The 26,921-nt window shown below is 38.6% G+C and overlaps 1 protein-coding gene across 1 annotated transcript in view; it reads left to right on the top strand.

The window, feature by feature from the left end:
* Positions 1-13,451: 13,451 nt before the first annotated feature.
* stmn2b (stathmin 2b) overlaps positions 13,452-26,921 on the top strand; it is a 56,392-nt gene continuing 42,922 nt past the window's right edge. Inside the window, exon 1 of the mRNA XM_087985811.1 lies at positions 13,452-13,592. Within this exon, the coding sequence (XP_087841937.1) occupies positions 13,574-13,592 (19 nt within the window). The 5' untranslated portion in view covers positions 13,452-13,573. The remainder of the gene's footprint in view (positions 13,593-26,921) is intronic.

The raw sequence follows: 26,921 nt of genomic DNA on the forward strand, positions 1-26,921 counted from the left end.
TGGAGTATGGAAAGGAGGAGGGATAACAGTATTGGTTAAAGAGAACAATGCAATGGAGGAGAAAGAGGAATTGTAAGAGGGGTCAAGAACAGAATTGATTTGGAGAGCTAAGGAATAAAGAAGTGCAATTACATTGACTGGTCTAGTCAAAAGGCCACTCTCCTGAGAAGGGTTAATGTTTCTGGAGTATGTTCAGGAGAATTTTCTGTTTGAGTATATTTCCAGTCCAATGAGTAAGCAAGAGTTCATGGACCGGGTTCTCGGCAATAAGCTGTGCCAAGTAGTTAAAGTGTCAGTAGGGGAGCATATAGATGATAGTGATCATTGTATCATAAAATTTAAGTTGATCATGGAAAAGGACAAGTAACAAACCAGAGTAAGAATAATTAAATGGGGGGACATCAAATACCCTAGGAAAAATGGAGGTCAAACTTGAGCATGCAAAATTATTACTAACAAACGTTATCTGACTTTAAAGATGAAATAGTTTAGGTACAAGAAAATGGGAAATGCTGTTCAAGTGATCCAGAGGTCCCTAGGATGAAAGAGATAGAGATTAAAATGTAATGGATAAAATATGCTTATGATGGGCATCAGATAAATATTTGTGAGCTAGTCAGAACATAAAACCTTCAGATGGGAATTGAAACAGAAAAAAAGACATCTTATTTTCAGGGACTGACAGTCGATATAAATTTAAAAGTCTTGTCTAGGCGTGTAAATAGGAAAGGGTGGGAAAAGGTGGAGTGGAACAAATTACAGGTCAAAAATGGACTCACTCATGGAGTCAGGGGCATGGATGAGGTACTAAATGAATATTTTACACCTACCTTTACCAGGGAAGGAGATGCTATCCAGGCCATGGTGAATGAGAAGGCAGTTAAGGCATTTAAAGGATTTAATATTGATAAGGAGGTGGTGTTACATAGGTCATCTGTACATAAAGTTGCTAATGCACCAGGACTACATGAGAAGTATCCAAGAAATTGAGGGTCTTGGGACGAATCAACATCACAGGACCCAAAGGCATTTGCTAGCACTGATAATAAGTCAGAGGGTTGGATGGTGTTATGGACCGGACCAAATCCCCTCAAAATATATGAAGATAGCCGAGACCCTAAATTCCTTATTTTTAAAGGTAAGTGTAAGGCATCGTGTTCCAGGTGCAAATCAATTAGTCAAAGGCTTGAAGCAAAACATACTTTATTCAGCATCTGCAGTCCTCACTTTCTCCACACTTTATTCTTACACTATAGTTAAAATACAAACAAATAAAAGAAGAATTGGAATGACTCTATTGGAAAATTTAACAGAATAATAGATTATTTAAGTACCACTGATTAACTGCTCCAAGATATTAACATCTTCTAAACACACCCTTGGCAGAGGCAAGTTCAGTGAAATAGATTGTCTCACAAGCAATTCTCCAGTCAGGAGAAACTCTGACATAGACAGAAAGAGAGAAGGAGAGCTCAAGCATTTTGCTGCAGCAGGGAGAGATGTATAACAGCTTCCAAACTCCACGTGCTACTGAAAGTTCAACTAAAATCCTGGTTTTGTGAAAACTGTCCCCACCTCTTCATGCTGCTACTATTGTTCCAACTTTGCTGGGCTCAGAGCAGATAGCTTGTTTCCAAGCTTACAATATCTGCTTTCAAAAGAAACGTGAGAGAACAAATCTTTCTTTAAGACATATCTCATACCAATAGGAAGGTCATCTGGAGAAGCAGATTCCAGACTCTCCCTGTCCATCCAGAAAATCTTGAATTGTTTTTGGGCTTACCACTGCTGACTTCCCCTGCCAGATTTGACTGATCAGAGCAGAGGTAAGCCTCCATCCTGGCCTTAATAAGACCAAATGACAATAAATGGGAACGTAATGATATGTCTGCCTGAGTAAGTGAGACAATGTGGCTACCCAAAGATAGGGCATGGTGGCTGTGGGAGGGATTAGAGTGGAAACGGGGCATTTATCTAACCGTCCACCAACTATTCTCATCTGACTTCTGTAATGTGATATCCATTCAACTAAGCATTTATAATGTTTCTACATTTTTTTTTCAGTGTTTAGCATTCATATTTCTAATAGCTAACAGAATAATTTAGCCAAACCTAGACCAAACATTAAATACATGCCTGTTAATATTAAAACCGTATATATTTCACATTGAGCATTGTATGAATTTGTGGAATAGTAATGTATTAGAACAATCCTAAAATGCAATTCTGTATTATATTTGGCGTCAGTCCCCTAATTCCATTTAATGGAAGAAAAAGTGACAGTGCAAGAAAGCAGATGATGACACATCCCTCGTCCCAACGTCTTCTATGTTCACTTTGAGCAGAATTTCAGCAGAGAGGTAACACCTATTCTGACAGTCCTGATGAACCTATCCCAACAGTTACTGCATCAGAGGTAGATCAGTTTTCCTTAGTGTGAATCCAAGGAAAGTGATGGGACCAAATGGAGTACCAGGCCGTGCACTCAGAGCATGTGCAGATCAACTGGCAGAGGTCTTCTCAGACATCTTCAACCTCTCCCTGCAGCAGGCCACTGTCCCTGCCTGTTTCAAGAGGGCCGACATCATCCCTGTGCCTAAGAAGGCTCATGCAGCATGTCTCAATGACTACCGCCCAGTGGCCCTAACTTTAGCGGTCATGAAGTGCTTTGAAAGGCTGGTCATGATATTAATCAACTCCAGCCTCCCCACTGCTCTTGACCCACTCCAATTTGCCTTTCGGACTAACAGATCCACGTCAGATACCATATCACTTGCCCTTCACTCCTCCCTAGAACATCTTAACACCAAGAACAGCTACATAAGAATCCTACTCATTGATTACAGTTCAGCTTTCAACGCTATTATCCCCTTGAGACTGATTACTAAACTTAGTGATCTCGGACTAAGCCCCACTCTCTGCAGCTGGATCCTCAGTTTCCTGACCCACAGGCCGCAATCATAAAGATCGGGGACATTATTTCATCCTCACTAACACTCAACACTGGAGCCCCCCAGGGGTGCATATTCAGCCCCCTACGTACTCACTGTATACCCATGACTGTGTCACCAAATACCAGACTAATGTCATTTACAACTCCGCTGATGACACCACCACAGTCGGTCGAATCTCAAATGATGCCAAAACAGACTACATATGGGCAGTGGAAGATTTGGAAAAATGGTGCACTGAGAACAACCTAGATCTCAATTCCGGCAAAACCAAAGAACTCATTATTGACTTTCGGCAAGATGTAACTCATGCCCCCCCTACACATTAACATCACAGAGGTGGAATGAGTGGAGAGTGTCAAGCTCCTGGGAGTGGTCATCAACAACAAGCTTTCTTGGACTCTTCATGTGGATGCACTGGTTACAATGGCCCAACAACGTCTCTTCTTCCTCAGGCAGCTGAGGAAATTTGGCATGACGGCGACTACCCTTGCCAACATTTATAGGTGCGCTATCAAGAGCATTCTGTTTGGATGTATCCATACCTGGTATGGCATCTGTACCATTCAAGATTGGAAACGGTTACAGAGAGTGGTGAACTCGGCCCAGACAATCACAAAGTTAAACCCCCCCATCTATAGAATCCATCTATCAGGCCCGCTATCAAGGAAAGGCCGCCAGCATTCTCAAAGATCCATCCCAACCTGGCAATGTTTTACTACAACCTCTACCATCGAGAAGAAGATACAGAAGGTACAGAACACATGCACTTAAGAGTTTTGAAACAGTTTCTACCCTACTGTTGTTAGAATGCTGAATGGACTCACAAACTCTTAACATTCACCTGTACCTGTGTTTTTGTTTTTTCCGCTGTTTACCTATTATTTACTTATCTGTGCTACTTAACTCTGTGATCCGCCTGTATTGCTCGCAAGACAAAGCGCTTCACTGTGCCTCAGTATACGTGACAATAAATTCAATTCATTCAATTCAATTCATTAAATGAAAGGGAATTCATCCTGAAAATTGTGACTCAAAATGAAGATAAGGGGAACAGAAAGGAGTAACACTGATGATGGATGTTGCAGTACAGAGCAGAGAGACTACATAGAGAAGGAAAGGTCAATAGCAAAGTGGTGAGGTAAAAGCTGCTGACCAGGCAAGTTGGAGAGTGAGGAGTCAGGCTTCGTAAAATAGGATAGACGTGGACAGAAAGAAGTGCCCAGATTAAATGGAAAACATAAGAAAAAGGTCATGTGGCTTATCCAACCATTTAATCTGTCAGGTCTATGGACTCAATCTATTTGAGATGTTTGCAGATCCATGTTGTCTTGGCACAAGTCCCATATTCCCTATGTCCTCTTAAATCAGGAATCCATTCATACACTTTTCAATAGATTAACTAAGCCCACATTCAATGTACTAATGGCTGCTGACTCAATCATCTTAAGGGCTGAATCTGCTCTTTATGTATTTTAGCCCATCTGTGCTCTGAAAGTGATGTTTTATTCAGTCAAAGCATCAGTTAATGCCACCAAATAAACTCCATATTATTTTTGACATACTTCTCTATTCCTATGCTATAATTTCATTTTTTACAGAGAACAAATGTCTTTCTTCAAACAGTTGAGTGAGGAAAACCAGAACAGTGATTTCCTTTCATCTCCCAAAAGTGAAATATAATCAAAACTGAGTCTATGATAGGAATGATACAAAATAAAGAGCTGAAGCTTTCTTTGAACCTAACTTTCCGCCTGTCAGTGATGGAAGTTTATGAAATTATGAAACATGAAAATAATAAACCTTGCGGGTCATGCAGAGATGAAGATGCTGTGTTGGACAATTTTATAGTACTCCCAGCAGCTGCTCAGGAGCAGGACTGGCTGTGAGCTAACAATACATCAACTATTCCTCCTCTTCCCAAACCCAAGAGATAGAAATCTGAAGAAGGGCTCAAAAGAAGAGAAAATCTGGTAAAATAACGGCAGGTGTAGAAAACTAAAAATAGTAAAAATGAAACCAGAACCAAAAACTGTTCCAAATTTTGCCCTGTGCTAGCCACAGAAAGAGTAATTAAAATTAATATTCCAGCCAGTACTGCTTCTCCCCATTCTCAGATTCAAGCTTAATGTGCTACAGGAAATAACTGCATGGAAAGCAGAATATGGCCCAACACAAAAATACAGGTTGGAAATGTGGCAGGCAGAAAAGAATACCAGCAGGATGGCAAGGTGCATTGTTAGAGGGCTAATGTCATCTGTGTAGTAATGAAAGTACATTGGCAATAAGTGACTTTTGCACAGGGCAATGAATTCAGTTCTAATAAGTACTCTTCACAAATAAACAACCCCTTCTTAAGCCATACATATGATATCAGGAGCCAAGCAATTTGTTTTGTAGTTTTATTGCTATCTCTAAGACAAAAAAGAATAGCTTACACTCTTTGAAAAAGCTTCATTTTAGAAAATTTTGCCACATTAAATGAGAATAGCTGCCGAACCCAAACATGTTTTTGTTTAGTTGCTTGTCCTGTGGTTACTTTGTTGTGCAGACCCACAATTCTGTGGTTTATTGTTTAATCGTTTTCAGTCATTGAATAAAATTCAAACAATTCATAATGTCAAGGCATTTTAATAAGGTACGGCACATAAGGGTGGTTAATGAGAACCCATGGTATTATTAGAACAGATATATTGACTAACTAATACAAGGCAGGGAGTTTGGATAAAGACTGCATTTTCAGAATGACCACCTATTACTTATGGAATCAGTGCTGGAGCTACAATTATTTACAATACATATTAATAACTTGGCGGACTGAAGTAAATGTAGTATCGCAAAGTTAGCAAAAGGTTTAGGCGGGAAGCAAGACATTATGATGACATTAAGATATTTCTTTGACGAGATATTCACTGATGGGACTTGGGGATCACTGGCTGGGCCAGCAGTTATTAGAGGGGGTAAATTCAGAACAGAAATGCGGAGATATTTCTTCAGCCAGAGAGTGGTGGGCCTGTGGAATTCATTGCCACAGAGTGCAGTGGAGGCTGGGACGCTAAATGTCTTCAAGGCAGAAATTGATAAATTCTTGATGTCACAAGGAATTAAGGGCTACGGGGAGAATGCGGGTAAGTGGAGTTGAAATGCCCATCAGCCATGATTGAATGGCGGAGCGGACTCGATGGGCTGAATGGCCTTACTTCCGCTCCTATGTCTTATGGTTTTATGGTCTTATTTCCCAATGCTAGCTGCTCTTGAAAAAATAGTGGTCAACTGCCTTCTTGAACCACTGTAGGCCACTTGGTGTAGATACACCCATAATGCTGTTAGGGAGGGAGTTGCAAAATGTTGACCCAGTGACACTGAATCAAGAGCGATGGTGAGTGAGTTGGAAGAGAACTTGCAGGTAGTGGTGTTCCAAAGCATCTGCTGACCTTGCCTTTCTAGATGGAAGTGATTGTGGTTTTAGAGGGTGTTGTCCAAGGACTCGAGGTGATTTTCTGCAGTGAATCTTGTAGATGGTGCACACTGCTGCTATTGAGAATCAGCGGTGGAGAGAGTGAATGTTTGTGGACTTGGTGCCAATCAGATGGGTTGTTTTGTCCTGGATGGTGTCAAGCTTCTTGAGTGTTGTTGGTGCTGCATCCACCCAGGCCAATGGGGAGTATTCCATCACATGCCTGACTTGTGCCTTGTGGGTGTGGACAGGCATTGGGCAGTCAGGAGGTGAGTTACTGCTCTTGTAGCCACAATATGACTGGTCCAGTTCAGTTTCTGGTCAATGGTAATCCGCAGGATATTGATAGTGAGCGATCCAGTGATGATAATGCCATTGAACATCAAGAAGTAATGATTAGATTCTCCTGTGTTGAACATGGTCATTACCTGACACTTGTGTCAAGTATGACTCCACCCAGTGGAGAGATATCCCTCTCATTCCCATTAACTCCAGTTTTGCTCGAGTTCTTTGATGACACACTCAGTCAAATGCTGCCTTGGTGTCAAAGGCAGTCATGATCAACTCACCCCTGGAATGCAGCTGTTCTATTTATGTTTGGACGTGAAATGGGGCCTCCTTATCCATGTGTGCTACTCACCGAAAGCTAACATGAAGGCATACCAGAAGGCAAATAGTATGTTGGCTTTCATAATGAGAAGATTCGAGTACAGGGGTAAGTGTGTGGAGTCAGACCACTCCTGGAGTATGGTGTGCTTTTTGGTCTCATTATCTGAAGAAAAATGTTCTCATAGAATCCCTGCAGTGTGAAAACAGGCCCTTCGGCCCAACAAGTCTATACCGACCCTCTGAGATCCATTCATCCTACCCTATATTTTCCCCAAACTAATGCACCTAACCTACACATCCCTGAACACTATGGGCAATTTGGCACAGCCAATTCACCTGACCTGCACATTCTTTGGACTGTGGGAGGAAACCAGAGCACCAGAGGAAACCCACGCAGACACGGGGACAATATGCAAACTCCACACAGACAGTCACCCGAGGCTGGGATCAAACCTGGGTTCCTGACGCTGTGAGTTAGCAATGCTAACCACTGAGCCACCATGCTGTCCCAGAACAATGTACTGGCTACTGAGGGAGTGTGAAGAAGGTTTACCAGACTAATTCCTGGGACTGGGGGCAGGACTGATGTATGAAGAGAGACTGGATCAGTTAGGAGTCTATTCACTGGAGCTCAGAAGAATGAAGGGGGATTTCATAGAAACCTATAAAATTCTAACTGGACTACACTGGGTAAACACAGGAAGGATGTTCACAATAACTAAGAAATCCAAAACCAGGGATCACAGTATGAGGATAAAGGGTAAGCCATTTAGGACTGAGGCAAGGAGAACTTTCTTCACCCAGAGTGTGATGAACCTGTGGAATTCTCTACCACAGAAAGTGATCAAGGACAAAACATTGAAAGTTTTCAAGAAAACGTGAGATATAGTTCTCAGGGTGAAAAAGATCAAACCTTCTAGAGGGAGAAAGTGGGTCCAGTTAACTGAGTTAAATGATCAGCCTGTTCCTGCTGGAAAGCACTGCTAGTAACACTTTACTGATGGGACAGTAATTAGCCACTTTGGATTTGTCCTGATTTTTTGGTGCACAGGATATACCTGCGCAATTTTCAATATGATTAGGTAAATGTCAGTGTTTTAGCTGAACTGGAAAGGCTTTGCTAGGCATGAACAAAGTTCTGGAGCACAAGTGTTGAATACTATTTCCAGAATGTTGCCAAGACCCATTGCCTTTGCAGTAAGCAGTGCCTCCAAGTGGTTCTTGATATCACGTGGAGTGAACCGAATTGTCTAAAGGCTTGGCATGTGGAGACTGGAGGAGGCCGAGATGGATCATCCACCCTGCACTCCTGGCGGAGGATTGCTGCAAGTGCTTCACCTTTTGCACCGATGTCCTTGGCTGATCCATCATTGAGGATGAAGATATTTGTGTAGCTTCCTCCTCCAGTTAGTTGTTTATTTGGTCACTAGATATGGCAGGACTGCCAAGGTTGTGGAATTGCTCAGCTCTGTCCACCACTTGCTGTTTATGCTGCTTGACAGGCAAGTAGGTAGTGAGTAAACCACCAAGACAGAAAAACATAATTGACCTCATCTTCACCAATTTACCTGCCACAGATACATGTGCCCATGGCAGTATTAATAAGAGTGGCCATCTCACAATCCTTGTGTAAGGTATTAGCACATTGATAATATTTTACATAGTGTTGTGTGAAATTATCACTGTGCTAAATGAGACTCAGAATAGATCTAGCAACTCAAGACTAGACAGCCATGAGGCATTTTGGTGACTTCACCAAGTTGATGCTTCATTTTTAGGTATGTCTGGTGCTGTTCTTGGAATGCCATCCTGCACTCTTCAATGAACCTGTGTCAATCCCCTGGCATGATGGCAATGGTAGATATACCAGACCATGAGGTCTCAGATTATCTTGGAGTAAATTATGCTTCTGTTGATGGCCCATGGCACCTCATGGATGTTGTGATGGGGAATTCAGTGACAGTGAAACTATTGAATGTCAAATGATGAATAGGTTCACTCTTCTTGAAAATGGTCATTACCTGGCACTTGTGCAGCTTGCAACTTGCCACTTGTCAGCCCAAGCTTGGATTTTGTTCACTTCTGGCTGCATTTGATTATAGATTTCTTCAGCATCTAAGGAGTCAAGAATGGTACTGACAATGTTCAGGTCCAGTGCCCCTTCTTAAAAATGGGTCTGATGAACAGTCACTGGATCTGAAACATGAAGTCAGCTTTCTTTCTACAGATACTGCCACATCTGCTGAATTTTTCCAGCTATTTCTGTTTTTGTTCCATTTATACACTTGTGAATTCAACGATGATACACCAGCTGACGATCAACAAGTGAACTCTGCAGTGGGACGTCAGACTGCTACCCGGCAAAGTGAGCTTGGACTTTGCTAGTTCAGACTGTTGTCATCACCGCTTGCAAATGGCCTTGCAGGAAGCCACGGCAATACAGCAACATTCCCATAGATTACATGGATCACTGCGGCATGCTTTGGGAAAGTGACAGTGTGTCCATGGAGCATAAACATGCTGTTTCCTCTTAGAAATAACAAAGTTCATTCTCCCATCCTTGCCATTCACCTAGAGCTCTTACTGTCACATGTCAGAAGCTAGCCCAGAGTACTACCACCAACGTCAGTAATTTGCATCGACACTATCTGAGCCCAAAGCTTTAAGGCCATCTGCAATCCACTCCACTGAAACTCAAAGACCTTTTGTCAGGCAAGCTGGAGTTGCACTACATTGGAGCACAAAGACAAGGGAAGGCACATGGAAAACAAGCATTAAATAAGTGCACCAGTATCGGTATTGATTTTCATCCAGTTACTTGATAGTCTTTATTATTAATGGCCATTTTTGGTTTTGCCATGATGGCTCAAATGCCATTTTCACAAAATTAATTATGTTACACCAAAATATGACAGAATGAATGAAAGTAGGCACTGGCCTGAATGATTCACCATAACACATCAGTTGGACATTGAGGAAATAGGGTTCTTTCTGTCCCAGAATTAGGCATGCAGCAATGCAGCTATGCAGTCAATGACACCCTGGACCTGAAGAAGTCTGCTATCCTGGAAAATCCATGAGCACTCTCCATCTGCTTCTCTGTGGCAAGAGACAATGAGCAGAGAACCTCCAAGATGTTGTTTACGATATAGTGGACAGCAAAGCAAAGGATGTTGAAAATATCTCTGATTGCAATCTATGAAGACCCAGACACACAAAACTTCATTCACAGAGTCACCTTCTCAGCCATTGGGAATACCATACTTGTCCTGCTTTGAGGCTGCACATGTGGCTGCAACATTCAGAAGACTTCAGTGAGAACATTCTTGTTGAAGCGTAAGTGGCTCCCAGGTTCTTCTTTCTTGAGGATCAGCTTGGAGAATTGCTGCCTGGATTCATATCATTCATCTTTCTTTCCTTCCTTCGCTCTCTCTCTCTGTCTTCCAGTTGTCTGTCCTGCTTTGCATGCTCTCTCTTTATTCTCTAAATTAGGCTGTATTACAAGGTTAATGCCTATTGGTGCATGTATGTCTGGGAGCGACTGATTGCTGCAGAATTTCAAGTTAGCAAAAAGAAAATCCTCTGCATCTTTCACATTACTCTGTGGAAATTTTAAGCCATATACAAAAATATGCAAAGCAAGAAACATTTTGTTTAATCAAAGTAACAATGTGAAATTAATCAGCAACAAGCCTGCAAGCAGTTGATGATCTTTTTAAATGGAGATGGGTGGGAGGGGGGTGGGGGCAAGGTTTCTTCCTGCTACTGAATTCACGTTCAGCTGTGTTATCGTAAGAAAGTATTTAGTGGAGATTGAGTTCCAACATGGTACCACTGGAGTCAGCGCAGCATACTGCTTGCCATCATGATTTGCCTGCTCTGCATATTTGTCAAATCACATAAGCTAACACCGTCACCAATATGCTCTCCGGCATTATATGTGATACGTGCACGGTATGTTTTTTTTACTTCTATAAGGGTAATCATAGTACCCAACAGCAATGAGAAATGAAACTGCAATTTCACAATACTTGAAATGTACAGTGGTACAATTAACTGCTCATTTAATACAAAGAAAACCAGTTCAACGTATATCCAACATTTCCTGATGAGGGCCACACCCAAACATTCCGTTTACTAATCTTTGCTTCAAATTTAGCAAATTTGCATCTTTTTTCCCAGTTATGTCAAAAACAACTAACAATCATCTTTTTTCTGCATTAAGACGTATGAGTTTTGCTGTAAATTACATTGGAATATTACATTATGCCTTGGTGAAGACAATTCGTAGATTTAACCCTCACTATTTGGGAAAACAATAAATACTTTATTTTTCAATCATAATATGCTACATTTCAAATGTCTAGTGAAATATGTTTCAATTTTACTATCAGTTTAATTACCAATTCAAATATTAGCTCAATTATAAATGACTTAACAAGTCAGCCCTGAAAGAAATCTTAAATGGAAGCTAAATTAATTCAATACAATAGTGATTACATTTTGTTAGACAAGCAGACAATGGGTTAGACAGCCAAAAAGTGCAACATCCGTTGGTTTAGTGAAAGTTATTGACTAAATGTATCAATTCATACAGATTTATTTTGTATGAATATAATGTACATTCAATGTTGCAAAATAATTTAGTTTCTGCATTTATTTCAAATTTTAAGGACCATGATTAATTGCTGAGGCAAGCTTTATGCTTTGACAGACGGGAAATAATCTTCTATGCGAGAACTATGGATCATGAAACCCGTAAGGCACAGATTCACGGACACCTCAGAAACACACAGCAGCATATAGTTCTCTACGTTCTCCTAGTCAGGACTGCAATCCCTGTACTCCACCCACAAACATCAGCACTGCAGCTAAAACCCCATTTTTAAATCTTAGCACTGCCTGTCATCTCTGCTAGTGCCATAATTAACTTGGACATGTTTCATATAGCTTTTCTCTGAAATGCTAATTGTCATGTCAATTTTAGTAATAGTGTCTAGTATCTGTAACATATCTAGAACAAGTTCTTCTTAAATGCTTTAGCGCAATAACAAGACATCTAAAACTAACCTTCAGTGTAGCTAGCTTTGAGTAGTCAGATGCTAGAATTGTGGCAAAAGTGAGGACTGATCTAAACGATGCTAGAATTGTGACATCTTTTTACATTCGGACAGATATGTTAAGAAATAAATGCAGCCCAATATTCAAGCCCACTAAGGTAGCATTTATATTTCATAAATATAAATGGAATTTCTCGACTCGAGTTCGGATTGTTTCGGTTGAACTGGAAGAATGATATTTACTGGTTTTATGCTGTGTCAATTACAATAGAGAGTCAAGTGGACTTTGAATAATCATATTCAACAGTGCTCATTGTGGAAATGAAAGCAGCTTTTATAGTAAGGAAAGCAAACAACTTTGTTGTAGTGACGGCAGTGGTGGTGATGGTGAGTTCAGTCACCCTGCAAGATTTTTGGACACACTTATAAAACCAGGGCTAAATAAATTATACGCGCTGCCTACAATAGGTAAGATCTCAATCAGAAGATCAGTGCATGCTTTTCACCATGTTATGGAAATGCAGCTGCAAAAAAGCTGGCTGCAGTTTTAAACCCTTGGCTTCATTAATAGGAAAAGCTAGAAACAGTGAAACAAATGAGCAGAAACTAAGGGGAAGTGTCTCCACGTACTGTTGCCAATCGTTACAGCACAACACTGCTGTTGAGAATTTGCCGTGAATTTCCATTTTCCACCTGCCAGCACCCTGGAGGCTTGCTTGATCATTTCTCTGTGCTTTCAGTGTGTTGACACCACTTTCTTTTTAATGATAAAAGTACATTAGCTGAATGAAAGCCTTACTTCAAGCATATTTCAACACTGCCAGTTAACCCCCAAAACCCAGGGCATTTGTTACAACTAAAGACTACATAGCAACTGTGGCTGTACTCACAATGGATTCATTGAAACTCGAAGTGTTTCTTTGGAGTTTGCTTTCAGGCAGAATTTAATGGATGTAAGTAAGGGCGCGGCTGTCGCTCCCCCTCACTCTTAAGTGCTGGAACATTGTAGCAAATGTATTGAAAACATCCCATTTTCAACAATTGCGGTTCAGCACCACGGACAGCGCCTAATGCCTGCGCAGGAAAAGCACTCAGAAGAATTTTCAGCTATTATAAAATATACTGCTTCCAAAACATCAATTATTGATAACAGACATTGAACATCTTGCATGGAATGTGCCACTGGAAAAGGAGGGGGGGTGACTCAATATTTATTAGCATTTTTAAACTGCATACTGGCACTTTGTGCTTTAGCATCATTGGTGGATCAATATTTAATACCTGGAGATCCAGAGAATACACCAGTCATGTCAAGGGATCTCTTCAGCCAATCTGCTTTGCTTGGCAGATGATTATTATTCATAGAAGTCAGCCTGTATTCTTTCCCTTCCAGAGCTCCACACTGCTGACTCAGTGCCTTATTCAGTCATCTCTCTCTACGCTGCTGTAGCTGGACCCTTTTCCCTCCCAGCTGCTGAGTATTTGCATCCTCCACCATGTCTAAAACAGCAATCGGTAAGAATTCCTTACTTTTCGTAATACCCGTCTTCTTTTTTCTCTCAGCGGAAAATTTTGTGTCTTCACCTATATAGGTTTTTTTTTCTTTTAAAAAAACAAATCTGTTTTGGATGGGCTTATTTCTAAAAAAAAGGAAACTCATGTAATTGACTCATTCTGCTAATCGCTAAATGGAAAGTCAATTTTCAGCATTTCCTCAAACATATCTGTTCTGTAGTAAAGTGCTTTCCAAAATGTCCAGACATGAGAGCAGCACCTTGAAAATTATTGACATTAGCTTTATTATTCGTAATTTGTTGTAATTGTAGATGAAAAATACTGTCATGGTTAAAAAAAGAAACCTTAAAGTTTTAAAGGCTCGATTAGATGTAAAACATCAGTGTAACAAAAGATAGGAACTTGGTGCAACGTTTGCTTTGTTATTCTGAAATTGGTTTATATTTTATTCCTTAATGGATGTAAAATCCTTAACATCTTCTGAGAATAAAGGTACATTTGGGTATTTTGCGGTGGTGTGCTTGCTACGTTTTTTTTTGTCAGAACACAACACAATGCAGGCAGACCCCACCCATGTGGCTTTTCTTTCAGCATTGAGTTACCATTTAAAATGTATCAGTTTTGATTTTACTTGGATGAAATTCCAGTGGGAGATATGAAGATCAATATTGTAGAAATTGCAGATATTACAAAAATAAAAATAATGAAACCTTAACAGTATTAAATATGTTAGATCAATATAGATGAACAAGTGTCTGCAAAATTACAGTCCACAATTTAATAAGTGAAAAATTGTATTAAAATCAATAATCAAACTATTCAAATGCTGCAGTATTTTGTTATTCACACTTAACAATGGCTTAGAACTCAAAGAAGGAATGATGCAGCAAGACATTGTGTCAGAAAACTACCAGATGCTAATTAGAAGGTTCTGTCCTATTATTAAGTATTACCATCTGGGATTTTCAACAATATGAGCACATCACTGAAATTAGTTCTCTCTTTAGAGACAGATGTCTCCATTTAGGCTTGTTCAGTGGATGAGGAAAAGAGGAAATCTGTATGTAAATTACGTGTGCAGTCAATGGCAAAGAACAAGGTGGGAAGGGTGGGGTGCTTAATCTGAGATGGAGCTGTATGCAAACACATTGAAACTAAACTCTGGGAGAGCAGCCAGCCCTGCAGTGCCTACAACAATGATCCCTCCCCACTGCACCAATCTAGTAATCAGTATTGATAATTTGTAGTTGTGAGAGACTGATCACTGCAGAAAGCCCTATCAAGAATGCTGTTGCCATGGAAAGCTCTTCGATTGATTAATAAGCAGTTCATGTGTGGCAAACTGCAGTTTTGGCAAAAGACAAGGCTGCTGTGAGCAGTAGCTGAAGAAGGCCATCAATGCGAACCAAAGTTCAAAGCAACAGAAATACCAGACATGTTTTGTATTTGGATAGCCAAAACAAGTCTCAGGTGCTGTCTAGGATTAAAGCAATTGCACGGTTATATAACCACATCATCATATTGTTTACATTATCATGCTGGGTACAATTAGACAGGAATTACTCCAATTTCCCTTAATGCAATATCTTTGACTCAGTTGTTCCTTAAGAATATTTGTATTATTCAGCTTTAATGTTGCCAACTCATTTGTTTAATGAAACTGCAGTTATTGTGAAGATTTTAATTTCTAGAAAAGTAGCTAATTCTATTCTGCCACTTTTTTAAATAGTTTAATCCCAGAATAAATATAAAAATTCAAAATAACTGCTATTGTAATCTTATCAAATTAATATCAAGTACAGATAAAAATACAAGACTTTATAGTAAATTGGTTCCTGAAATGGAATCAAAGAATATATACTATTAACTGTGTATAAATGGCATTTTATATATCATATATACCTTCAATAGTTTATTTACTTTGTCTTGCAAACCATAAACCATCTAAGCTTTCTCAGTTAACCAAAAATAATCTTGGTTATTGACTTAGCAAAAATCACTGCCCATGTCATTCCATGACCATCCACCAGACAGTGCTAGTCATGATAAGCAGTACAGACTCAATTAACCCTCCCCTCATTCAAGAGAGGACACCATGTGTCCATATGGTGCTCTTTCTTTGTACTGCCTGGTTGGAAAAAGCAATTTCAAATAATAGACATCTCTTGGATTAAAACCTACAAATTGTAGTTTCATGTGAATTACTCAGCCACTGTATATTGGAATCTACTTTTTAAAAAATCTCTTAAAGGAAGTTTCTATCCAAATTCTTGCCCATTTGACATTTTCCTTTTATTCTGTATGACCTTGAACAGAGGTTGTTTTGTTTAAGCACACAATTAAAATCTGACCTTAATTGCAATTTGATTCTCACCATTTAAATCCCCATTTTCTTTATTATCAAAATATTATCAACACATTCATTGATGTTTACTCAAAACAAAATTAATATTGGGGTAATTTATTTTAGTTATTTGCATTTCATGAATACTAATATTTCAGGGGAAGATTGGATTCCATTTGCATTGCTCTCATTTCAATGAGGTTAATTTTTGTAGCTCGAAAGAAAACAGAATTGACTGTTGATCAGAAATATTACCCAAGAAATCCCTTTCTTTGTTGAAACTTTATTTCATAATAAATAAAAGCATGAAATTACTTTGAGGTAGCATATAGAACTGTCATTGATCAGTAATTGTCTAAACACATTAGCTAGTGTAAAAATGAGTCTTTGAGAACAGTCTATAGTTTGCAACAGATTGATCATTGCTCTTGATATATTATTGCTTGGGTATTAATATGTTCGGAAATATAGAAACATGTATTGTATCTGTAGATCTGATAAGTCGCCAATATGCTTCCCTTCCAATATGGCTGGCTCATCACTATCCTCAGGGGATAAGTAAGACAGTCAATAGCACCAAACCACTATAGGCTATTCCACTATTTTCAGAAAAACAACGGATTAGTTAAGCTATTAGCCTTGCCAACAATGTCCAAATCCTGAGCATGAATTTAAAATAAACCTTCCACATTCTTTCAAACCAAACCTTGTCTCGAACTTCCTCTGTTCTTGTACATTTTGCCATAAAACTACTGCTCAGTCGCAGCAATGAATATATAATTGTGAATTCTTCCTTTGATGACATCATGAATAAAAGCATTGCTGAAATCATTCTTATGATCATATTTAGAATTATGTTAGTAACTGATAGAGATACAATTCTGTTGTAAGGCACTTTGTAAGTAAACAATATACATAGAAAACAATAGGTCTAGTTGCTTTGAATAATGCAAAAGTCACTCAATTGGGTGGAATGTCCAGTCATGTGCAGCATCAAGAAAAATTAAATATTTAAGAGAATATTTCTGGCTTCATGAAAGCAAGTTCTAATTTATTTGATGTTCTCCATGAAAATAATTCTGTCACAAATTTCACCAAAGGAAATTATAGACAGGAGGTAAAGTATTGATGTATTGAAAATAATATAATAACAATAAAATAAATTTTTTGACTGATAAATACAAAGCAATAAGAACTACATATATTGAGAACAGAAGCAAAATACTGTAGGTGCTGGAAATCTGCAATAAAAACAAAAATAATGAAAATATTCAGGGAGTCAGGCAGCAACTGTGAAGAAAGAATGTTTCACTTTTAATCAGAATTGAAGATTTTGGAATAGCAAAACTTTTAGTTAACCTCAAGTAGGAACAGTACAGTTAAGAAATAACGGGCATGTGAGGTGGGGGTGAATGGGAAAGGAGTTAGGGCTGGTTTTTGTGGGTATCACTGAAGCAATAGATGATTTTTTGAAGTAGGAAACAATGTAATAAGACAGATAACTTTGAAAGCAATCTCTGATGTGTGGCAAGAGGAGGCTAAATGCTCTGCCAATAATATTAGAGTAAGACAGGAGAGAATACTCAGTTGGTTAGATTACCACATACAGAATAAGCTGAATGGGATGACAAAGGCAGTTGCTGTAATGTTCTAGAGGTCATTATAGATGGGAATGGGAATTTTGAAATCAATATGCTGAGGAATGAGAGACCAGTGGAGCTTAGCCAGGGCAATCAGTAATTGGCATTGGTGATGGGGAGGTCAACAGCAAAATTCTACATGAATTGAAGTTTATACAGGATAAAGCTTGGCAAATTGGCAGCAAAAAGATTGAAAAAAGCAAAACTAATGGTAATAATGGCGCAACTGAGGGGTTCGGCATCAATGGAGGTGCAGAAAGGAAGGAAACAAAAACAGTTGACATTGAACAGGATAAAAAGGTAAAAACAATGACTGCAGATGCTGGAAACCAGATTCTGGATTAGAGTGGTGCTTGAAAAGCACAGCAGTTCAGGCAGCATCCGAGGAGCAGGAAAATCGACGTTTCGGGCAAAAGCCCTTCATCAGGAATACAGGCAGAGTGCCTGAAGGGTGGAGAGAGGGTGGAACAGGATACTACATAATTGAGTTTGAGCTAGCTTTCAGAAGAGTGACTGTGATCAGGGGCTGCAAGAGTACGGATATCTTAAAAAAAAGGTTGCTTCCAGTTCACCAAGTTACAGAAATATAGTCTATACTTAATTATGCATAAATATGCATTTTAACCAGTGCATTAAAGCAAGGGAGTTGTCAATCCCTTCATAACCCTTCATAATTTAGAAGTTCTAGCTGGAGCTTGCCTGGACATTGAGATTTTAGGCTAATTTCTGACTATATATTCATGCTACTGAATATATTCATGCAAGCATTGAGAAAACTATTTGTTTGGGTTGAATTCCATTTTGTATAAAATACTGAAGGTTCTATTCTGCTGATGACATTGTGGGAGGATAGACTATGAATATCATTCAGTCTGGAGTGGAACTTTGCGGTCACATGAATGGCATTCTATGCATACCAAGTGCTTCATGCAGGAGTGACTCAGAGAAACTAATAACTGAATGTATTTAATTTACAATTGCCTGGCAATCCAATAGACATAACCTCTTCTCCAAACTTTGACAACAAAATAAAGATAATTGTAGCAACATTAAAAACTGAAATTTTAGGCAAATCATTCAGCTTAAGGCTTAATTCTGTGATATGCCATTCTCTGTGAAAGGAGATGCTCACGGAAAATATATTCCAGGAACTTTCAGGTCATCTATCTGTGATTGCCACCCATCCCCATCCTGTCCCATGAAAACTGAGCAAAACCCCTAGTAAAACACAAGTTATTACAATTATCAGGAAATTCACTGATACTTTGTATGTTAGAGCTAACATAGTCATAATCATTTTGATACAAATGTGAATTCTAATTTGTTTTATAGTAAAAAAAAGAGTTGGGGATGTTTCCTTTATATTTAAAAAGACATATAACTCTGTTTACATCTATTTGAGACTTTCATTTACTTTGTTATTAAAATTATTTTGTTAAAATATAACCTGATGTTATAGCTTGCTATGTAATCATTGTACAGTTTGGTTCAATATCATAGTGTTCAGAAAGGTCTATGTACCAAACCCTGGTCTGTGCTGTGATAACAGTATCTCAACCAATAATGACAGCAAGATTACTATGGTTAGTCTGTTGTTGGTGTTCGGTTATGTTTCCAAGTTTCCTGCTAGTAATCTCAGGTATGAGATTTTCTTGGAGTCTGTAGAAACTTGAGATTAATCTCCTGAAAACTGCTGCAAAAATCGAGGTGAGAATGATAGAGGCACTTAAAAATGCTGTTTTGCTTTTTATTTTCACCAAAAGTTTGATTATAAATGAGGGACAATAAAGGCTAACAGCCATGAATTACATCAAGGTAACAAAGTGGCTGCTTTCTAATTGGCATAAGAAAATGGTGAGGCACTTGGAAGAAATCATGTGTTCAAACCTCTTCGATGATATCTAAAAGGAATTGACAACCCTATTGTGATCACCTGTTGGAAAATGCATATACGTGAGCAATTAATAGGGAGTTTGGCTATGAAACTCTGTCCATGGTTGCAAAGCATGCTGAGGCTCTAACATAAAGAGTGGTGGGCTCCTGAGCTCAACTAGTGGAGAAACAATGAGCATGGATCACTACCTTCTGTGTCACTGGGTCAAAATCCTGAAACTCCCCCACCACCCGATACTATTGTGGGGTCTACGTACACCATATGGACTGCAGTGGTTCAAGAAGCCAGCTCGCAACCATCTTCTCGAGGAAACCTGGGAATGGACAATAAAAGTTGGTTCAGCCAATGAAGCTCACAAACCACGAATCAATGTGAAGAGAAAGGGAGGAATTTTTTTAAAAAAGGATAAAATGATTGTTTTTTTTAATGTGTCTAATGCTGTAGATTTTTTTTTAATTGTAGCTTTTATTTTATCTATTTGGAGTTAAGTACAAAGGAGCAGGCTTGTGGAACAGCAAGTCACTGCTTAAACGTTCAGTGTCTCAGGGTGCCAGGATTCAGCCTTGCACCTGCAATTTCCCCATGAGGTAAGTTCACAGATTACACTTGTACAAAACATCACATTCAGGGAAAAAAAAATGGAAAAGTAAAGTCAATTCCCCAGAGTGTCCCTGAAGCAACAGATTACCCTGTAGTGCTGCTAAGCCTTAACAACTGCAATATTTTCCATTATAACCTCCCCTCCCCCACCACCATTTTGATTCAAAATGGTTCTGTTGCAAAGAAAACCTTGAACAGGAAAGAAAATCCCAAAGTGGAGTGCCACTTGACAAAAAGGTTTTGAAGAGCTTTGTCAACTCCAAATCTGCTACAATATGTGAAATCGACGATTTGAAAGCTGAAACAGTCTAAGTGTTCACAAAAAGGAAAATAGTCTGACGTGAAAATACTGTGGTAATTAGCAACTATCATTTCGCTGTGTCAATCATATTGCTGCAGTTTATTATGTTTCATAGTGATAGTTTCCTGATTTTCTAATGCTTTCCACCTAACAAAAATAGTGGGTTGCTATACAGTGACCTTTGCTGATAGCTAAGTAATGGTGTCTCATTTTACACTCATTATCTGATACTTTCAAGAGAGGAAAAATCAATAAATATGCATGACTTAATGACTTTAGAAAGGAAAATTGATGGCCCTCATAATATTGACTACATCTATCAGAAATCCTGACCGAAATCTTATGACATTGAGGACCACCATGGCCCAACTATAACACAGATCCTGTTTCAGAGTAAGGCCATTGACAAAACGATCATTGTAAATGCAAAGAATTAATTATTACCATGGGGAAAAAAATGATGCATAAACTTCAGCAAGTTGTTCTGGAGCTCTCCCACAGCTTTAGTTTTGAATCCTGTTTAGGTTTGGTTATATTCTTAGAAAGCACAGATTCCTTGTTGGAATGGAAAACATTAATTATTACACAAGTGTTTTTTTATTGCTTGAAATGTTTAATGTTTTATATTTGTAACTTGTTATTTGTATGTTTATAATTATCCAATTTATGCCATAAACTCCTTTTCTTCCATACAATACGTTAAAAATTTTAGGTATGTTTATGGAGACTTTATTATAATTTCGAACCTATTCAGCAGTCATATCATGCTCTTCTAATCTATTGAACTCCTTTGTTTCAGTAGAAATCTCAGTCAGTCATGGTGAGAATATTACTCTTAAATACTTTCACATTAAAGCCTGTGCTATAGTCAGTAAATGTTATGATAATGTTGATTATTCAAATATGAGTATCTAAAAGGAACTTGTCTTTGGAAGTATCTATTTTATCTCATAACTAAAAGTACACTGAAATATTAATCGTATTAAATTATAAAACACTACAGCTACATGAACCACGTAATGCTCCTGTCTTGATTATAAATCAGATTAGATAATGTTATGGTCATTTCATGCAAATTCCATCTCCAATCTGTTCTCTCCTTTCTGAAGACAACCGTATACATCTTTTCTGTAGACTGCCATCAGCATCTATCCCCAAACTGCTATTTTTTATCATTCTTACAGGACATCTCATGACTATCTTTTCTGGAACTTAACACCTTTGTCATTGTTGATGCTGTCATTATTATCTTTCCCAAGACACTCACCACTCTCCTTACTGAGGGTGTTTATTTATACCGCCTGGGGTTGCCATTTCTAACTTTTCTGAAACTATCATCACTATTCTTCAGTTCACTACCACAGTTTCCTTAGAAAATTCTTATTCTGATGCAATGAGTCTAAAAAAAATGCTTCAAATATTAGCAGTCATTCAAAATTAGCATCTGATAATTTTTAAGGCCTCTAATCACCCACCAACAATTCCATTTAAATTGATATGCTCAAAAGAAGGAAACAGTTCTTTTTTTTAATATTTGCTAATCTACTTGTTCAGAAAAGTTATTGCACACCTCTGGAGCAGGTGGGAATTGAAGATAGGTCTGCTGGTTCAGAGGTACTGACACTACAACTGTGCCAAGATAGCCTCATAGATTTTTTTATATAAGAAAGTGCTCACACACAACTGATTTTTTTTCCCATCACCAAATCACCCATGGTATCTTTTAAACTAAATGATTAATTTACATACATACCTGTTAAGGACAGTACAAACTATCAAAAGTTAAGGAAAGAGCTAAATCAAGCAGTTATTTTTAATTTAACTTATCCCTCTAATCAACCTATTCAGAGATGTAACTATACACCTCTGGAGCAGATGGGACTTTAAATCAGGTCTCCCAGACCAGTGGCAGGGACACTACCTCTATGCTACAACAGGGCCCTTATAGTTTGTTTTAATGTTACTAGTGATGTGTTAAACCATTTGTAAGTCATTCACATGTAGTGATCTACTTTGAAGTGAAGCTATGATTGGTATTTGGACAAATGCAGCAGCTTTTTACACATGGATATGACAACATTATTGCTTACATTATGAATAAGAAAAGTTAATATCAATCTGAGCCTCTCAACTCTTTCTTTTCTGTTAGAGGCCATTCTTTTCCAATTTCTTTTCCTCTGAATTTTCAAAGAAAATTTTGTGGTTCCAACTGGCCATGCTCTGAATTGACTTTGAATATTTGGGACTAGATTTTACAGCCTCCACTGAAGAGGACATGGAAAATAAATTGAGCAACCAACCTATAAACTCAGCACTATTCCTTTCCCCTACCACATCCTGCCTCACCTCCAATCTGTCCCCACATTACAGCAAGGTGAATAAAGTGTCAGGCAGCCAATCTGCTTTGAATCCTATTGAGGCTGTTAACTATCCAATTGGTGGCCATTTACGGGTTTCCTTCTGCCTCTGACATGCCATTGGGGAAGGGAGAAGAATCATGAACAGCCCAGCATATTTCATGGTTCTGGTTTCCTCAGCTGAGGGTAGTGATGGTGGGAAAGGAATGGGTTACCTTATTTGGGCTTCACTATGCTCTAAGATGGTAAACCCACTTTGTACTTCTCCCCAAGCTCTAAAGCCTGACCTTCTGTCCCCTTGCCTGCCTTGCTGGGGTCTGTAAACTATGCCTGATCAAAATGTTTAGACTTAATTTGAAGTCCAGGAGACATCTTCCTTCCAGACCACTGCCTACAGTGCCAGCAGTGGCCACTACTGTCTCCTGGCACTGTTGTGTTAACAGAGCTGCTAGCCAATGTGACCCTATAAATGTATATAAAATTATGAGGGGCATAGATAAAGTGAAGAGCCAAGATCTTTTCCCGAGGAAAAGTTCAAAACTAGGTGATAGAAGAAATTTTTAAAAGGGACCTGAGGGGGCAACGTTTTCACACAGAGAGTGCTTCATATGTGAAATGAACTGCCCAAGGAAGTGGTAGATGCAGATAAATTGTGATATTTAAAAGACATTTGCATAGGCACATGAATAGGAAAGGTTTGGAAAGGTATAGGTCAAAGGCAGGCAAGTGGAAATAGTTTAGTTTCGGAAACTTGGTCAACATGGATGAGTTGAATGGAAGGATCTGTTACTGTGCTATATGATTCCAAGACTCTATAACTCAAATGCAAGGCTATCCATTCTTGAGGGGAAGCCCCACTCATTGAATTAAGGCCAATTGCTGCCCATTTTGTCTGTGGGAAAGTCAGGTTTAAAGTCAGCATGATGCCACCAACCTTTTCACCAAAGGAGGGGAAAGGGATACATCATCGCAAAGTATTCACCACTTGAAAATTTACACATATTTGCTTAAAAAACTCAGCACATTGCAGTTTGAGTTGAGAGTGTGGTGCTGGAAAAGCACAGCGGGTCAGGCAGCATCTGAGGAACCGGAGAATCGATATTTCAGGCAAAAGCCCTTCATCAAGATTCTCCTGCTCCTCGGATGCTGCCTGACCTGCTGTGCTTTTCCAGCACCACACTCTCGACTCTGATCTCCAGCATCTGCAGTCCTCACTTTCGCCTAGTTCAGTTTATGATCCTACTCGAAATGAGATTGCCTTTGCATAGAATATAAATCTTCAACAATAAAAATTGTTATACCAGCAAAATAAAAATCTTATGGCCCACTTGTAAAGGGAAAACCAACTAGTATAAAGCAAGGAACAAAGGATAACAGGATACTTTCAAATTTTGATCAGAAAAGATTTAAACAATGTTACATTTTCAATATGAAATTATGATAATAATTTAAATGCAGCATTGCGTAACTTTTCCAGACAATATTTTGAACCAAAAAAAGAGAATAAATATTGTGTCTTAATTGTTCCACTCTTACCCATTTTCATTCATTCTATGTTCATTAGAAAATTATCTTGCAATAGGCATGTTGTCTTAAACGTCGATTTTGCCTGTCCTCGGATGCTGCCTGAATTGCTGTGCTCTTCCAGCACCACTGATCCAGAATCTGGTTTCCAGCATCTGCAGTCATTGTTTTTACCATATTGTCTTAAAGACATTTATAGCTATTTTGCCTCTTACTGAATCAAATGGCAGTGATTGAGCTAACCTATCCATTTTAAGCCAAAGAATGACTTTTTCAATCTCTACATAATGATATTGCATCTAAATAAATAATTTATTTGTTCCAAAAGCTCACACTGCGAAGGTTTATTGCTTTCTGTGACAATCTATATACTCTGAAAAATCTATAATAGCCTTTACAAAACTTACAAACTGTTCAGAGAAGGATTTCAATTGAATTATGTTAAGATTTATCATGTTAGTGGAAAGTAATCATTTTAAAAACTGGATCTTTGAAATGCAGTGAAAAGATCAGGGATTATTTCATACTGCTGTCAGAAATACAACCATTACTGGTATGTTGTTAACGCGACATATCCACCATGCCATGTTCTCACATATTCACACATTTAAAAGTATTTATGTCATCATTTTTAAATCAAGGACTTAAATAACTGCCGTAACTTCTGTTAGTTACCTGTGATAGGAAAAGCAATCACACTAAACATGAAATGCTATAAAATGGATTTGTAACTAATTCAATTATTTTTAACTTTACATCTACCAATTAAATTAACAAGTTAGTTTCAATTTCTCAGCCTGTTCCAAAAATGTTTATAACATTGCTTGAGTCACCATCTATATTGTACATGTTTCTATATGTAACATATCAGGGCTGTTGACTAACTGTTATCTACATCAACTGATAGTTAATGATCTTCTTCAGAATTTCTCAAACTGTGAGTCATAACCCCTCTCCCCCCCCCACCCCCGCACAGCAAGTTTGCTACTAAAATTTGGGGTCATGCACTCAGAAGTAGCAATCTGACAGAAAATTGCCATTAACTCTCCTCTTAGCCTTCTCCCCTTCGAGGAAAACAGTTCCATTTTATCCAATCTATCTATCTAACTGAAGTTTCTCAACCTTGGAAGTTTTTTTGGAAATCTTGTCTGCATTCTTTCCAACACATTCACATCCTGATGTGCGGCACCCAAAACTGTACACATTAATCCAGCTAAAGTATTAACTAGTCTCCTATATACATTCAGCATAACCTCCTTGTTCTTGTACTCTGTGCCCCTATTAATAATATCTAGGATACTGAATACCTTCTTAATTGTTCTCTCTACCTGCTTGGCTATCTTTAATGTCTTATACACATATACATCCAGGTCTCTCTGCTCCTTATCATCATTAATAGTTGCTTTTATTTTCTGCTGTTTCTCCATGTTCTTCCTACCAAAATATGTAGTCTCACATTTCTCCGCCTCGGTCTCTATCTGCCCACTTCACCAACTTGTCAATGTACATTTAAAGTTCAATAGTGTCCCCTCGCAGTTTACAATGCTTCCATGTTTTCTATCATTGATAAACTTCAAAGTTATTCCCACCATACCAAGATCCAGATTGTGAATATGTATCAAGAAAAACAATGGTCCTTTTACTGACCCCTGAGGATCTCCACTAGCCCTCTAGCACGTAAAATATCCACTGGCCATTATTCTCAGGATATGGGCCAAATGCTGGCAAATGGAATTAGATTCATTTAGAATATCTTATCAGCATGGATGAGTTGGACCGAAGGGTCTGTTTCCATGCTGCACAACTTTATGACCCTGCATCTATGATTCTGAGTTTCCTGTCACCCAGCCATTTTTAGTCCATGTTGCTACTGTTTCTTTTACTCCATGAGCTCTAAGTTTGCATTAAATGGCACTATATAAATGTGTTTTGGCTATCCATGTACACCACATCAAAAGCATACCCTCATCAAACTTCTCCATTACTTCTTCGAAAAACTCCAAGTTAGCCAAACACAGGCTTTCCCTGAGGAAATCCATGCTGGTTCTCTTTAATTAGCAGATTTGTCCATGTGGCTATAACTTTTGTCTCCGAATGATTGTTTCAAGAGGTTTCTCCACCAATGAAGTGAAACTGACCAGCCTATCATTGTTGGGTTTATCCTCACAAACTTTTTTGAACAAGGGAGTAATATTTGCAATTCTGAAATATGCTGGCACCATTCCTGAGTCCAAGAAAGACTATTAAATTATAGCCAGAAGCTCTAGAATTCCCATCTCACCTGATCCCTGTGGCTTCTCAACTAAATACCATCAGTGTATCTAATACTTTCTGCATATTAATTTGAACTCTCCAGTGACTGAACTTTGTCACCAGAGCTGTGTAGCATCTGTTTCCTAGATAAAGATAAAAAGTATAAATTTAGTGTGCCAACCATGCCCTCTGCTTCCATGTGTAAATCCACCTTTTAGTCCCAAATTGGCCCTATTCCTCCTTTTACTATTTTTGTGGCTACCAAAGACTGGAGAGCTCCCACACATGTTAGCTGCCAGTCGCTTTTCATAATCCCACTTTGCTTTCTCACCTCCCTTCAGAAACTCCTGCATTCAGTCTGGTTCTCAGGAGCATGTTCAGCATTGACAGAGTAGATTGTGAGAATCTGTTCCAAT

Source organism: Chiloscyllium plagiosum, unplaced genomic scaffold (genome assembly GCF_037043375.1).
Source record: "Chiloscyllium plagiosum isolate Xiang-an unplaced genomic scaffold, Cpla_swu_hap1 HiC_scaffold_4, whole genome shotgun sequence".
NCBI lineage: Eukaryota > Metazoa > Chordata > Chondrichthyes > Orectolobiformes > Hemiscylliidae > Chiloscyllium > Chiloscyllium plagiosum.